The 15,235-nt window shown below is 47.4% G+C and overlaps 5 protein-coding genes across 5 annotated transcripts; 2 read left to right on the forward strand and 3 right to left on the reverse strand.

Moving 5' to 3' along the window:
- Nucleotides 1–670: 670 nt before the first annotated feature.
- EI90DRAFT_3116475 (voltage-dependent anion channel-domain-containing protein) lies at nt 671–2,367 on the reverse strand (the record flags this gene model as incomplete). Its single annotated transcript, XM_039062898.1, has 11 exons — nt 671–953; nt 1,019–1,173; nt 1,230–1,252; nt 1,305–1,328; nt 1,389–1,414; nt 1,469–1,606; nt 1,673–1,848; nt 1,901–1,993; nt 2,043–2,109; nt 2,166–2,216; nt 2,279–2,367. The coding sequence occupies 11 exons, from the start codon at nt 2,365–2,367 to the stop codon at nt 671–673; spliced, it is 1,125 nt and encodes a 374-aa protein (XP_038922282.1).
- Nucleotides 2,368–2,469: 102 nt separating this feature from the next.
- EI90DRAFT_1726188 (uncharacterized protein) lies at nt 2,470–3,364 on the reverse strand. Its single transcript, XM_039052074.1, has 2 exons — nt 2,539–3,364; nt 2,470–2,487 (listed from the first exon to the last, which is right to left on the reverse strand). Exon 1 carries the CDS (start codon nt 3,041–3,043, stop codon nt 2,621–2,623), a length of 423 nt encoding a protein of 140 aa, XP_038922283.1. The 5' UTR covers nt 3,044–3,364; the 3' UTR covers nt 2,470–2,487; nt 2,539–2,620.
- Nucleotides 3,365–4,220: 856 nt separating this feature from the next.
- Nucleotides 4,221–7,218, reverse strand: EI90DRAFT_2965700 (voltage-dependent anion channel-domain-containing protein; the record flags this gene model as incomplete). Its single annotated transcript, XM_039055537.1, has 16 exons — nt 4,221–4,439; nt 4,507–4,826; nt 4,948–5,102; nt 5,186–5,208; nt 5,285–5,308; nt 5,402–5,427; nt 5,521–5,658; nt 5,742–5,888; nt 5,994–6,106; nt 6,168–6,234; nt 6,337–6,387; nt 6,484–6,612; nt 6,703–6,730; nt 6,809–6,878; nt 6,953–7,049; nt 7,106–7,218. The coding sequence occupies 15 exons, from the start codon at nt 7,216–7,218 to the stop codon at nt 4,523–4,525; spliced, it is 1,485 nt and encodes a 494-aa protein (XP_038922284.1). The 3' UTR covers nt 4,221–4,439; nt 4,507–4,522.
- Nucleotides 7,219–9,812: 2,594 nt separating this feature from the next.
- EI90DRAFT_1726258 (uncharacterized protein) lies at nt 9,813–10,851 on the forward strand. The gene is made up of 4 exons (XM_039052075.1): nt 9,813–10,003; nt 10,076–10,216; nt 10,403–10,481; nt 10,564–10,851. Exons 1-4 carry the CDS (start codon nt 9,942–9,944, stop codon nt 10,768–10,770), a joined length of 489 nt encoding a protein of 162 aa, XP_038922285.1. The 5' UTR covers nt 9,813–9,941; the 3' UTR covers nt 10,771–10,851.
- Nucleotides 10,852–13,468: 2,617 nt separating this feature from the next.
- On the forward strand, nt 13,469–15,235 carry EI90DRAFT_3278950 (uncharacterized protein; the record flags this gene model as incomplete). Its single annotated transcript, XM_039066642.1, has 9 exons — nt 13,469–13,565; nt 13,647–13,717; nt 13,883–14,099; nt 14,154–14,198; nt 14,298–14,411; nt 14,490–14,557; nt 14,694–14,805; nt 14,927–15,092; nt 15,181–15,235. 9 exons carry the CDS (start codon nt 13,469–13,471, stop codon nt 15,212–15,214), a joined length of 924 nt encoding a protein of 307 aa, XP_038922286.1. The 3' UTR covers nt 15,215–15,235.

Consider the following 15,235-nt stretch of genomic DNA (forward strand, 5'->3'; position numbering starts at 1 on the left):
GATTCACTGCCATTTCCAATGCATGGTTTCGTTCCAAAAGACTTGGGTTTGGCTCGTAGGCATAGGCTGTCTTAGGCATCATACTCATAATCTGTAAGTGCAACGGTGGGTTCAGGTTCGAGAGGGCGGGGGGAGCGGGTGTTTGGTTCGAGAGTCTTGTGGTCAGAAAAGTCAATGTCTCCACTGTATGCAAGTCAGTAGACAAATGTGGGAGAGATGGCGCCTAAGTCGAACTCACCAAACCAGCCGTACCGATAGCAATTGTCCCCTACCATCTGTACACCTGCGATACGAATCTATTGGGTCCCCCTCTCCCGCTTTCGGATGCTGCCATATCCAGGTCGTATTCTGCTTGTTCAACGCCGAAGAATATGTACGATAGAATCCTGGGCGGCAGTTTATTTGCTATGCTATAAGTCAATCTATGCACTCAGAGGGCAGAAGGAAAGATACTACCAGGAACAAGGTGCAAGGAGCTATTGCGAAAGCCTGAAGGCTCACGTCTCCACTGCTTGACAGGAAAAAAAAGTGAATAATGTAGGAGAAGTTTGACAGTTACAAGGTATCGGGACATCTGTTGCCGCAATTTAGTTCATCGTCAATTACTTCGTCGTGAACTCATTGAAAAATCATGATGCACATCACTGTCGCCCAACGGTTGGAACTGAATCTAGATTCCTAACCCCTGACTCGGCGCTTCTTTGATGGTTCCAACGAATGTCCTCTGATAAGGACTTCTAGCCCCTCTCCCATCAGCTGTGGTCTCCCTAGATCCAGCTCCAAGATCATGTTGACTGTACCCAGTCCCGTCGCGTGGCTCAGTACTGTTGCCATGCTCTTTCATTTGGCCAGCCTCGCCGCTTCCAGCATGTGCACCCTCCCTTTGCACATCTCCCAAACGCTGCGCCTTCAGGGCTAGAGCTTCGCCCTCTGGGCTCCTGTGTCGCATTTTCCTGGATAGTGACCAGAGCGTTCATGGGTCTTCATGATTGTGCAAAATCAAGATATGAAAACGTACTTAGACGGGAGTGGATCTTGTTCGAAAAAGATCTCGTGTCGTAGGAAGGCAATACTCGTGCAAATGACCAGCACGAGCCATGTAAGACACATTGCAATGGTCAGAACATCATGCACTATGTAAAATCCGGGTATATGCAGATGGTCCCCAAGCAGCTGGTGCGTAAATATCAGAATAAGAGCCGAGAGAAGCAGAGGGAGCGACGAAGCACCTTGACTGTAGTAATCCATCCAACTGAAAGTGGGGAATGGAATTATAGTCGGAACTTGTGAATAGACGAACGCACCATTGGGGAATGTAAGAGCCCAGCCTGACCGTTATATAAACATTAGAAGTCGAATGCAATCTAACGCCAAGGGGAAATGCGCACATCCAAGTATTTGATGAAGGTCCTTCCTGAGAAGCAGTGAGCAAAAGGTCATGGGCGTCATTATGCACCACACTGCGCACTTTAATTTGAACCAGTACGGCAACAGTGAAAAGACGAAGAAAAATGCTGCTAGACCGAGAAGCATGATCGCATCAAGCAGGCAGACAGCATACCATATTTCACCTGCAATCGGTGACATTAAGCCGAAGTTTGGCAAACTGCCACAATGTTGAAGTTAGCGGCATAGAACGTGGTCTTCAGAGATACCCCGAAAGGAAATATACAGAGTACGAGCATGTGAACCAAGGAGGACGAGGGCTGCAGCCGTGAATCCCGGGGGTCCACAAGCAATAAATGCCGCATTGGCCTGTGCGCTTGATAAAAGACCACCCAGAAAGATCTTGAGAATATACAGCGCAATGAAAAACATCCTACGCGGGTTGTTGAATACCAGGGAGATCTCGTAGGCGTGATTTAGGGTAATGCCACGTACGCCATCAGGAAACCTAAACCTTGGAAGAACAAACTGGCGAACAGAATCCCAAAGCCTTTTCATCTGTTGGGTCTATAACTGAGAGAACGTTGCCTCCGACAAGACCACCAAGCTAATGCAATTGTCAAATAACAACTAAAAATAACGTGTGAAAAACATACCATTAGCGGATAGACGAGGAACGCATCAGCGGGAGTAAATTCTACCAGCTTGTGCCCTTCATCAAACCTACAATCGAGATCATGGGTCGTGGCCAGGCTACCTAAAATGCGAAATAGTTGCACCATAAGAGCGTCATGCCAAATGTCACTATGAGGGCCAATGCGATGTAGACCCTGAGTCAACGACGGAGCGTCAAAAGACCACCTTGTTTCGGAACTAGAACCATTGGTCGCACCAGTATAGGCGGTAGGCAAATCTGTTGGAGACTGCACCATCTGGGACAGCGAAATCCACCGTTCCAATCACAATGGTCCCCAAGGACATGCAAGATACGGGGACGAAAACTCCCATCACAGGATCGAATCTATGTGGACAGCGTCATGACTGTTGTGAGATACTGCATTAGTTGCTCTCACATCAGCTTCCTGAAGTGTTTGGGGTATACTACGTGCAAAGGTTAGGAAGAGTGCAACGACCTGTGCTGCCAAGGCTCACGAAGTAATTGAAAGAATAGGGTGAGGACATTAAAAAGGAAAATTGCAATTGTGGTATAATATATCACCCTCTTCAGCGCATTTCAGTGAAAGTCCTCAAAAACGATTGCGAATGAAGAGCTGACAGCAATGTCGCGCACCCCTTGTGGTTGTACATGTAAATTGCACAAACAGAGATACACGGCAGCGGTTCCCATGCCGATAGGGAACGATTGCCATGTCCTGGAAAAGGGGGAGGGGGGTGGTTCAAGCTTGGGGGGGTCACAATTTCCGGCATCGGCATACCACGCGTGAATCCTCTTCGCTACACTGGTGTGCTTAAAAGCATCTATCTCAGAGGCGAGCGGAACAGCGAGCGCGGTCATTCGCTGTTCTATGGCATCGGGTATGTTCATAGATAGAGAATGTTTCGAGGCCAATAGTCGTTCCATACAGGAAGGGGTGGACGGATAACGTTTACTTAATTTGGGCGTGATGCACGTGGCAGTGCCGCTTATCAACTCCATGCCAAGAGGATCGTTACGGCTGGTTGGTGATGTCGGATTGGTTCCTTGGGATTCTTAATGGTTGAAAATGTCTACATTGAAACACAATCTTCGCATGAGCATATCGCTCATGTTGACGGCTGCTGCCAGTGTCAGCGACTGAGTACGTGTCTCCAGGGGTGCCACGGTTCGGTTCAGGTCGGCGGTTCTGAAGCGATTATGATTCAGTTCCGAGCTGGTTCGAACCGGTTCTCTGGGAACTTCGGCACCCCCATAATTGCCCATTCGATCCAGCATGGGAATGGCACGTACTGGTATTATATATTATCCTGGTAACCTGCCTAGATACACGGCACCGTGGCCGTTCTTTGTTCAGCTGTGCTTCTTTTTTTTTCCCTCCCCTTCTCCTGACCAACTTAGCAGCGCCGCTTGAATGCGCAGATTGGCATTTGGACGGTGTCCACATCGATCCCCGTCGATCCTCGCCTTAAGCCACTGCACGGTGTTACATGTTCAGCCCGGCCGGATGCTACTACCATCGCTGATTATAGCCTGATCAAGCTACACGACAGAACGAGGGCTATTGTTCCTCCTCCAATTGAATAGAGAGGGCTTGTGAATTTGACCGCGCATGCGCATGATGCCTTTCGAATCAGCGCCCTGAATGCGCATCCCGCACACAGATATATATTCCCCCTCACTTGCGATGATCCCCCACGTTGGTCGAGAGCTGAGATTCGTGGAACTCCGACCCTCCTTACGTCCGGACGCTAAGGCGTCTTCGCGTCTATTGCTACCATTCCCAAACCTTGGCACCTTACGTGAGCCTATCATAGTGCTTAGCACTGTGAAAGTGCTGATATTACCATCGATTCGGCGTCGGGGTGACACGACTCTATTTGTCTATGCCTTCTTTTCTCCCTTTCTCCTTCCCTCTCCCGAGCGATACCGTTTGCGTTAATCTGTGCATCTAACGCAAGCACACGCGTCGATCCCTTTTTGACTCTTCGATAAAACTTAATCAAGTCACGCAGGCGTTGTTGCCCCGGATACTGCATATCCTCAAGCTAACTGATTGATAGCTTGCCCCGATCAGAACTCCACAACTTCTTGATAGACAATGATATTTTATTTTATTCTTTCGATTAAAAGAGAGGGAGCCTAACTTGCTCGAATCTTGCCGGGCGTGCATGCATGCTTTTCACAAACGATAATTGACTTGAATTTCTACAACGACGGTACTCAGACCGGTTTAAAACACAGGTAATACGAATATACTCCTCACTCTCTGCCCTCTGCATAAAATTGATGTAAAGCGTCAAACGCTGCGTTGAGTAAAAAAAGGAGAAGAGAGAGAATTGCAAAGGTATCAGAACATGCAGCAATATGGCCCAAAATTTAGTTTTCTCTGTCAGCTCTGTCAGTTGTTTCGTCAAAAACCGTGTGAAAATCGTCGAAAAAAAAAAGATCACTAGTTTACCCACCAGTGGCAATAACAATCTACTTTAGGTCCCTGACCCCTGGTTCGGCGCCCCCCTTGACGAGTGTCCTCTGATAGAGACTGGTAGTTACCCTCTCGTGAGCTGTGGTCTCCGTCGATCCAGCTTCAAGATCGTAAAATTGATTCCGCCGCGTCCCTTCGAGTGGCTCAACTCCACGTTTACCATGTTCCTTCTTCACCAGGTCAACCTTGCCGTTGCTAGCAGGCGCATTCTCCTCCTGCTCCTCCTGCTCCTGCTCCTGCGTGGCATCTCGTACGAGTAAACGCTGCGCCTTCAAAGCTGAAGCTTCACCTGCTGTGCTCCTGCCAATGTGACGCGAACGAGTTAGTTAGTGGCCGGCGTGCCAGAACGTTCGTTCAAAAAGGCCGTGAGTCCTTCATGTTCGGGAAAAAGAAAAACTATGTAGGATATATGAAGACGCACTTGGATGGGAGTGGATCTTGCTCGAAAAAGATCTCGTGTCGCATGAATGCGATGCTTGTGCAAACGACCAACACAACCCAGGTGAGACACATTGCAGTGGTCAGAACATCATGCACGATATAAAATCCGGGAATATGCAGGTGGTCCCCGAGTAGCTGGGGGGGTGCCGCGCAAAATAATTATCAGAATACAGAGCGGAGGCGCAACATAATAATATGGTGGAGTGAACAAAAAGCACCTTGACAGCAGTGATCCATCCAACTTGAAAAAGCGGAGAGATTGAATCAGAGGTCGAATATATATGTGAATGGTTGGAAGGAAAAAATGAAAAACGCACCATTGGGGAATGTGAGAGCCCAGCCTGATCACGGTTATGAAACATTGAACAACGTTTCATGTAGAAAGAGAGAAAGAAATTGAATACAATCCGAAGTTAAAGAGCAATAAAACGTACATCCAAGTATTTGATGAAGGTCCTTCCTAAGAAGCATCAGTGAGCAAAGCAAAAAGAACAAGAAAGAAAGAAAAGTATAGGCAAGGTTCACTATTGCACTTGCCCATACTCCTACGCACTCCAATTTGAACCAGTATGGCAACGACGAAAAGATGAAGAAAAACACCGCAAGACCGAGAAGCATGATCCCTTCGAACAGGCCGATAGCATACCACACCTCACCTGCGATCGGTGAGATCAAGCCAAAATTTGGCAAACTAAAAACCAAAAAGTTTTGTAAGTTTTTTTTAGCAGTGGTATATAAGTATATGTGTATGTATATGTGAAACGTGGTCCGTACAGAGTACGAGCATGTGAGCCAAGGACGATAAGGGCTGCAGCCGTGAATCCCGGTGGTCCACAGACAACGAATGCGGCATTGGCCCGTGCGCCCGATAGAAGACCGTCCAGAAAGATCTTGATAATATACAGCGCAATGAAAAACATCCTGCCGGAGGGGTGGATTGTTGAATTATACACAAAACAAAAACAAAAACAAAAAAATTAGTGATGAATTCTCCTTGGTAAATGCCCAACTACAAAGCGCACGTACGCCATTAAGAAACCTAAACCTTGGAAGAATAAACTGGCGAACAGGATTCCTAAAGCTCTTTCATCTTTTGGGTCTAGGACTGAAAGCACGTTGGCTCCGATAAGGCCACCGAGCTTATGAATGCAGTTATATCAATATAACGACAATGTAGGGGGGGGGGGAAAGCATTTTTACCATTAGCGGAAAGATGAGGAAAGCATCGGCGGGAGTGAATTCTGCCAACTTGTGTCCTTCATCGAACCTACCACAAAAAGAAATATATTTGAGTTATGATGGCCAAACAACAGGCTTTTTTTTTTCCTTGTAAAACTGTCAAAGTGCGAAATGGAAATTTTTGCCACACCATAAAAGGGTCATTCCAAATGTCACTATTAAAGCCAATGCGATGTAGACCCTGGTGTTCAACGACGATAAAAAGGAGGGGGGGGGGGGAATCACTTCACATTAGAACCACCACCACTACCACCATATCACATCTAGTTCGACGTACCAGTATAGACGGTAGGCAAACTCGCTTGAGACTACACCATCGGGGACAGCGAAATTCACCGTGCCGATCACGATAGTTCCCAAGGACAAACAGAACATGGGGACGAAAACTCCCATCACAGGATCGAATCTGTGTGTTGGTGGAAACAAACAAGAGCGGTCATGGACGGTGTGTGATGTGAGATAAGAGATTAGGACGTCGTGGTTGGGTCGTTCTCACATCAGCTTCTTGAAGTGTTCAGGGTATACTACATATGAGGTGCGAGAGAAGGGTTAGGAAACAAGCGAAATAAGCCCGTAGAGTAGTAGTAGTAGTTAAAACTCACGAATTAATTGGAAGAATAATGCGAGGACGTTGAAAAGGAACATTGCGATTGTGATATAATAGATCACCCTCTTTTGTGAAGGGAAATTTCAGTGAAAAAAAAAAAAAAAAAAACAAGAAGGGGAAGATCGGATGAAGAACTGACAGCGATATCGCGCACGTTATGCGACTGATGGTGTAGATTGCAAAGGCAGACGTAGACGGCAGCGGTTCCCATACCGATAGGGAAGGATTGCCATGTCCTTGGGAAAAAAGGGATGAGGGAAGTAAGTATAACCCCCCCAACGCGTTGACATACCATGCATGGATCCTCTTGGCTATGCTAGTATGCTTGAACGCATCTATCTCAGAGGCTAGCGGAACAGCAAGTACGGCTATTCGGCGTTCTATGACATCGGGCACTACGTTCATACTATGTAGTGGATGATTCGAGTTCATGAGTGTGAAAAAAAGTTGGTTTGTAGGAGGGTAATACGAATAGCGATTGGGGGGGTAAGAGGCTGTAACACGTTGAAGAGAGGAGGTTAAAGGATGTGCAAGGGGGCCTCGAGGGGCTCCAAGCCACAAAGTGCGATCCCCACGTGAGTTCCACCATCGCTATTTATAGCAGCCCATGTAAATTTGCAACGCCTAGATCTGTGAGGGGCATGTATTTACGCATATTTGTCTCGAGTCTTATCTTACCGTCGTCATGACGTCAATATAAACCCCTCTCCTCTCCAACCGAGAACGTGCTGCCCCCCCCAGCCCTTCTCCGGAACCACATCAATAAATAATACTGTCCATTCGATCCGGTATCGGGATGGCACTCGTGGCATTATTATCCAACATTCGACGTTGTTCTATCATTCTCTCCCCCCCCCCCTAAGTCAACGTAGGCAGGATCCCAGCCTCTACTAAAGTAGAAAGTCAACGTCAGGTTAGCGCCACGGTCGCGCGATCCCCTTTCGATATCCTCGCGCACTTGAGCCATGCAGATGGTTATATAGTGTTCATCCCGGATTACGATAGATCGATCGCACCGATAACTTGTGATTGAACATCCTCCTCCACACAACTTCACTCTCGATAGATGTACGGAAGGAAGGCCGACAGTTACTATTGAAGAAAAGAGTCGGGGATTTGGTCAGCGCATTGAATGCATAAGATGGTAAGTGCATATTGCACACGCACCGATAATCATGATAACACTAACGATCTGCAACAACCCGGTCCTCTTGTTGCTCAATATATGATCCCCTCGACTGAGCCATGCATGGACCAAGTTGCATTGCTATAAAGGCCGTGTTTTTTTTTTGCGCAACCACCGCACTCACGGCGCCGCCTCGATAAGGTCCAGAATTCCTATTTGCATCCCCCAATGGCAGTACTTACTACTGTTCACTTATAAAGTAGTGTGAACAACACTAAATGGGGACCTCCGAGTCGGAGACCCTTCTCATCTGACACTCCTAGTGCGGTCATCTTATCCTTGGGTGATATATCCCCCCCCTAGACTGGAATTACCAAACGCCGTATCTGAATCCCCCCTTCTTGTTTCACCGAATTAGTGCGAATCTGCAGTGGAAGTCTTGTTGTTGAATCGCGTGGGCATGACCGATTCAAATGACCGTGATGCCAAGAGTCCTTGACCTATTAAATACTGGGGCTCGCTTCTTCCCTTGGCGGGTTCTTCATGCTACGCCGCCCAACACCACACAGGCCAACGATCAGATTGAGAGTGTCATGCATGATGGCATTTACCATTTTCCGTTTCTGGCTACCTTCTCTTTCCCAAGGTTGGATCGATCGCAGGTTGCTTGGATACTATATATACAGTAAAGGAGTTTTTTCCTTTGTTGATTTTGTGGAATGTGTACGCGCGAGTGTCGGGCCCCGGTAGCCGGCTGCAACGCGCGAACTACACCCCTGGAACATGATTTGTCCATCTAAACATGATAAACATGAAGCGGCTTTTTGCCGGGGAACTTTGCGCGGGGGGGAGGCCTATTTTTCATATGATCCGGGTGTGGGATAGGGCAACCGATCACAACACCCCATTGCGATCGCATCGTATACGTACTCCAATGACGACCGAGTTTCTCTCTTTGGGGTGGTACGGCTACCTTTACAATAATGTTCGGAACGGTGATCAAAGCGGGGGATTATACCATATACAAAGAGAACGGGTTTGCCGAAACTGTTGTACTCTGACGCATTGTACATACAGCGTAAAACAACTGGGCCATGAGGTTGCGCCGCACGGCATATCCTCCAAGTACAATTACAGGTATATATGGTATGAATTACTACGCACGTTTGACCCGTATCAGATGGAGGAAGCGCCCCTCATATAAGTATATGTAAGCTGTGCCAAGGGGTGGAGCTTACTGTAAAATCAAATTGGAGTGACTATGTAACGCGTGGACTCCAGCCTCTATATGATACACAAAACGCGTGGCTTGAGCTTTGCCACGCGATGTAATCCGAATCGCGAATGCATCGCGCATCTGCGCGCGGCCACAAAAGCTTCCCGGCCGCGCGTTTTGTGATACACAAAGAAGCGAATGACTCTAAGGGTTTTGGTTTTTTTTTTTAACGCCACTCTCCGGTGGCTGGTCGGGAAGCTCGGGGGTTGCGTGACGTGTGTGTTGCAGGGGTTTTGATTCATGCCCGGAGTTCCCAGGAAGATTCCATATAAGGCTGACTGGAAACGGCCGATCATAATTCAATATCGGATGCGAATCATTCTTTTCGCTTACACTATCAATGGCCGCCTAAAATATTTGAATGATAGGAAGGCAACCCGCACGTTCAAAATTGAACACTCCGAGAAGAGGAAAACGTGCGTTTTTTTGAAATAATTCAGTTTGAACACAATGTCCGAGATTCCCTGGAAAAGGAAGATTGAGGTGGGACGAGATATATATGAATATGAATTGAATGTAGAAAATGACTTGGAAAATCAATTCACATAGAATCCGCAATCTCACGACCCGTGCATATATAATCATCTTGGGCATCAACTTTTTTCTGATTGCGTTTCCGAGCACCTCTCTCTCTCCTTCCCTCTCTGCCTCTCACATCATCTTAGACAACCTTAAAGCAAACTTTTACCCAGCATCTTTATCATACAACAACAAACACACGACCAAATGGCTATCGACCGCTTCTACCCGCAATCCTCTTCCGAGTACGCTGCCCAAGCGCACATCAAGTACGTCTTGTTACACGTCTGATTCATGTGGCCCCCACAACATTTCTCATCATCATCACCTTGGTGGTATAGAGATAACATCTGGTCTGACCCGGACATCACTATCAACACGATGGCAGCCTGTGCCGCATACAGTGCCGTTTTACGCTTCGTGACAAGAAGAGACGAGTATCCGATCTCCCCACGTAATAAGCGCGAACTTCGTTCTGTCTTGTAAGTGTTTTTTTTCGTTGTTCACCATAACCTCCCCCCTCCCCTTCCTGCATCCCCCTCCACTGTCTCATTGCTGCTTGGTCCGCTTGGAGCGGGGCCCTTTGCCAAAAAGCAGCAAAGAAGTTGCTATTCCCGCGTCCACTGACTCAATTGCTGACTCTGCTGCTGCTCGTTATTACAATACAGAATCAACCACTGCATGGACGTCATTCATTCTCTCATCTCTCAAACACGCGCTCGCATCCCTCCAGGTGGCTACGTTCTCGTACGTCAAGTTTTTCTTCTTTGTCTCGATCACACATTGTTCAACACCTCTTCTTCCCCTCAACAAACATTCTCATTCCCAGGCACGCTCCATCGCATTCGATTCCATCGAGAGAATGCTCAACACTGCGGATAACGCCGAAGCTTTATTGGCTTTTCACGCCCCATCCCCAACGAACGATTTGAATGGAGGAATGGATCCATACACGAATGGGAATCATCAGGATTCCCATTCCCAAGCTTATCCACCCCCACCACCACCACACGGTCCAGCGACGACGCGCGTCTAGGATCGGGGATTAAAAAAGAAATTTCTCATGTAGCCTATTCCCCACCTTCTCCCTCCCCCCTTGTCCCACACACTCATACAACCGCCATCTTAGTTGATCACACGTTCCTCTCTTCGTTCGCATATATGGCTATATACTTTCCTCCCCCTATATCTTATCTTCTAGCTCTCATGCGGCGGCCGGGCCGTCCATGACCCGTTCCCCCCCCAACTGGATGACACCGCTTGGGTGCCCTTCACCACAAGCGCCTGTCCGACATTATGGGCCACTAATTCAATAACTACCTCCTCCCCTCCCCCCTTCAACGAACCAGTGGGACGGGTTGACTCTTCCCCCAGTCCCCCAAGCCCAAGATCCACACACACACACATATATATATATTCCTTCTCTCTCTCACGAGATTCTCTCGTCCCACCTCTCACCATTGTGCAATTAAATTACCCCAACGTCCCTTTTTTTAAAATCACTCACATGGTCAACCCCAATCTATTCCTCCGCCACATTCGGAGGGCGCACGCCGAGCCAATCAATCAATCAATCAATCAGCAAATCAAGTAGAAACTTTTTTTTATATGCGATTTCTGTTTTTCTTCTACGATCAGATCACGATGCAAGGAAGGTGGGGATTCTTACTTGACTTCCGCATCCTCTTTTCTCCAACTCCCCCCCCCTCCGCCCTTTTAGGCTTAAAACAAGGAGAGAGAACCAAACCAGTATACCCTCTTTCAGCATTCAGCATGCACGTCCAACTAGAGCCTCGTGACAAGGACGGTTGATTCTTAGCTAGCCCGCGGCTTTTTTTTTTCTTGCGATAACAAACATGCTCATAATTTGTGTCTTCGTAAAAAAAAAAACCAACACTTCTACCTTTAGTGCATGGATTCCCTTTCACCCCATGGGTGTATATATGTTAAGGGTTGGGGGTTGGGTTGAGGAAGGCTGTCTGTCAATGGGTATTTGGGGGGGGGGGGGAGGGGGGTCCGTTCCGCCGTTGTTTTTTCTTTTTTTTTCTCCCGGTCAACGCTGTATTGTTCATCATCATCATCCATCATCGAAAATCGTCTCCGTTCACTCCTTTCTCTCTCTCTCTCTCTCTCTCTCTCCTTTCCCTTGACGATATTTTGTTCGATGCACAAGGAGATAGATAGACCCGCTTTTTTTTTTCTTTTGCTACTCACTTTTAACTACCACTACTCACTCGATTGACTGATCATGAACTTGTAACCAAATTATCCACTACGACGATAAAATATATATGTATCATCAATGGGCCGGCCGGTCTTCCTTATATTTTTTAAATCTGTCATTCTCATGCCCCGCTGTTGTTCAGTTTTGTCTCGTCGTTCATATCCGACGAGACGAAAGACCGTATACACAAGCGCTAGCTGGATGCTCTCGCGTCTGCGGGGTGGTTGTTTGGTTGTTGTTGTTGTTCCGTTGAAGGCGCCTCGCTCGTGCGGATCAATTGATCGATCGTCACATAACTTTGTTCTCACATGTGAGTGTGCGCGCGGGGGCGGCCGCACCACGACCCATTCCAGTGTTTCTTGCGGAAGGTGAATCCTCCCAAACAACTCATGCCATTGGGGGGGGGGGTGGTCAGCTGGTGCAAAAAGATAATATTGTTTTTTTGCTTGCGTCACTTCAATTACTTATTCATCCACAGTTTCTTTTTCCACTGGAAAAAAAGCTTGTCGAGACCATATATATATGGATCGAGAAACTATCGGCAAATATATATATGGCAGTGGGAGACGAACTACTTGATGTATTATGTAATCGGGGATTACCATGAAGAAGCATGTCAGGGCATGTCATGACCAGGACAAAGTGAGACGGCATATTAAATGGCCGAGGTGCATGGTTGGTGGTGATTGACCCGTCAGGAACACATGTGTGATTCGCAAACTAAATTACATAAAATTAATTAATCAACAACCGGGCAACCAACTTACTGTGGGGGGGGGAGGGGGAGGCTATGTACAACGGTGGGAATTAAATAAATGAAAAAAAAAGGGGGGGGGGGAAGGCTTGGAGGTGGGGTTGGAGGGGGGGTTGGAGGGGGGGGTAACATGGCATAAGTTACTATACTTGTGTTCCGGCAATCCGGCTCGAGCTCATATTTCAATCTCATCGGGCAGTAAAAAAAAATACTTAATTTTAGAAACAAAGGGGTTATCATAATAGCTGGATCTCGTTTTTGTAGGCACCGGGGGGAGGGGGAGGGGGAGCCGCACGGGCGTGCTCCTTTTTTTTTTTTTCACCGGCGGTAGCAAGAGAAGTGGTATGTTATGTATGTACATACTTGCATTGTTAATCATTGCTCACACTGACATCGGGCGGAGAGTTTCCGATTGGCTCGCCATTATTATTCCACAATACACGGATTTCACCAAGTTCGGCGTAAAATGACGTTTCCCGGATACTTACATTGACGAAGAAATTTGAAAGAGTATAGGTTACCCCACAGGCAAAGGGGCCCGGATTTATAGATAGTATCCTGGGTAGCCGGTCCTACTCCCAGGCCATTCCTAAATATTCTCAGGCCACTCCCTATCTATTCTCAGGCCACTTCTAAACTCCATATATCTAGCCTCACTGCTATCTTGTCCTTGTGCGTTTAGTTCCAAAGACTGAATCCCCTTCGCTCCTTCTCCCCCCCTTCGCCACCTGCAGCCTATCAATTTGTTACTTACTGATGTTCTCTTTGCTTCGGGGTTCCAATTGTTCTCGTCTCACTGCGCATAGACTCGGGTGGTCGACTCCCAGTCCTACATCATCGTCTCCCGTCGGTGGTTTGTTGAGACGAGGCGTTCTCGTAGCATCTCAGCCTCGACATCTTCATAGTGTTGAAAAGGTCTTATCGGCGGCTCAAGATGGAAGCTTTGGCGTATCTGCACCCAAACCATCGATATTCAACGAGTTCGCATTGAAAGATCGAGTAGGGGTAAGCAATGTATTCCCCTTGATTCTGTCACCTCACCCTACTCTTCAATTGTTGTCGATTTGAGAGAGAGAGGGAGAATTCCCCTTTTCCTTCCCCATTTTTCCCTTTTTTTTTGGCCCACCATATTGTTCGATCATCCGCATTAACGCGTCATGTCAAATTTAGATTGTATCAGGTGCAAACCGTGGTCTTGGACTCGAGATGGCTCTCGCACTGTGCGAGCTTGGAGCCAAAATCTATGCGATCGATCTTCCGTCGACTCCTTCGGATGACTTTAAGACTGTTGCGAACTATGTGAAAGCGATGGGTGAAGGGCGAAAGCTTGAGTACATCAGTGGAGACGTCACTGACCAGCTGGCTATTAGAGCGGAAGTTGAGAAGAGTGAGCTTTATTTTCCCCATTTCTCTGCTACTAAGACGTTAATGGTAAATGTAGTTGGTACGAATGAAGGGAGATTCGACGTGTGCATTGCCGCAGCTGGTACGTTTGCAGAACCTCATTATGTGCAACTCTCCCCTTGTTGATGACAGCCGAAAAAATGACATGACATGACAATTTGCATTGGGGTTGTTTTTTAAGGCGTCCTTGGTCCCACAATTCCTACCCTGGAGTTTGGTACGGAAGAATTTGACAAGGTTCTCGCCGTAAACGTCAAGGGCGTGCTCCACACTGCCCAAGCAGCTGGTCGGCAAAGTGAGCTTTAACTCCCCGAGGACATTACTTCTCCAAGGGTGCTAACATGACGAAAAATTTTTTCCCCCTCGATTGCAGTGGTTAGATTTGGAAAAGGGGGATCTATCATCATGATCGCCTCTGCCAGTGGTACAGTCGTGAACAGGGTAAGCTCATTAAATTTTCAGACACTCTTTTTTGGAGGGGGGGGGGGACTTTTTCAGTCGAACTCATTCTCTCTAATTTCGATTTCCGGGGGCGGGGCTCGACGAAAACCACCAAAAATAAAAATAAAAACAAAAGGACCACGAATGGATTGCATACAATACCTCCAAATCCGCCGTTCTCCAATTGGCCCGGAACATGGCTGCTGACTTTGGACCTCAGCGAATCCGAGTCAACACAATTTCACCGGGTCAGTATATATATTTTCCTTTTCCCCCCCAAACAATTACCGATTCGTTTGAATCATATTTTTTTTTTTAATAACTCCGCTCTCTCACTTTTCTGACGGGGGGGATATTTGCTGCAAACAGGTTATATATACACCAAAATGACAGCTGCCGCACTCGAGGCTCAGCCCGAACTGCATGAAAGGTGGGCTTCTGCGAATCCCTTAGGCCGACTCGGGTTGCCGGAGGAGCTTCGAGGTGTCGCTGCGTGGCTCGCGGGCGATTCGAGCGCTTATTGCACGGGAAGCGAGTTGAGTATTAACCAAAAAAACATTCCGTTATAAAATTTTTTCAGTAGTAACTGACCCCCCCAACCAAACCCGTCCTTTTCCGATTAGCATTCTCGTATGTGGTGGGCACACCGTCTGGTGAACCTCCTCCCTTGAATCTTTT

This window comes from Cantharellus anzutake (assembly GCF_015039405.1).
Source record: "Cantharellus anzutake strain C23 chromosome Unknown EI90scaffold_4, whole genome shotgun sequence".
NCBI classification, from domain to species: Eukaryota; Fungi; Basidiomycota; class Agaricomycetes; order Cantharellales; family Hydnaceae; genus Cantharellus; species Cantharellus anzutake.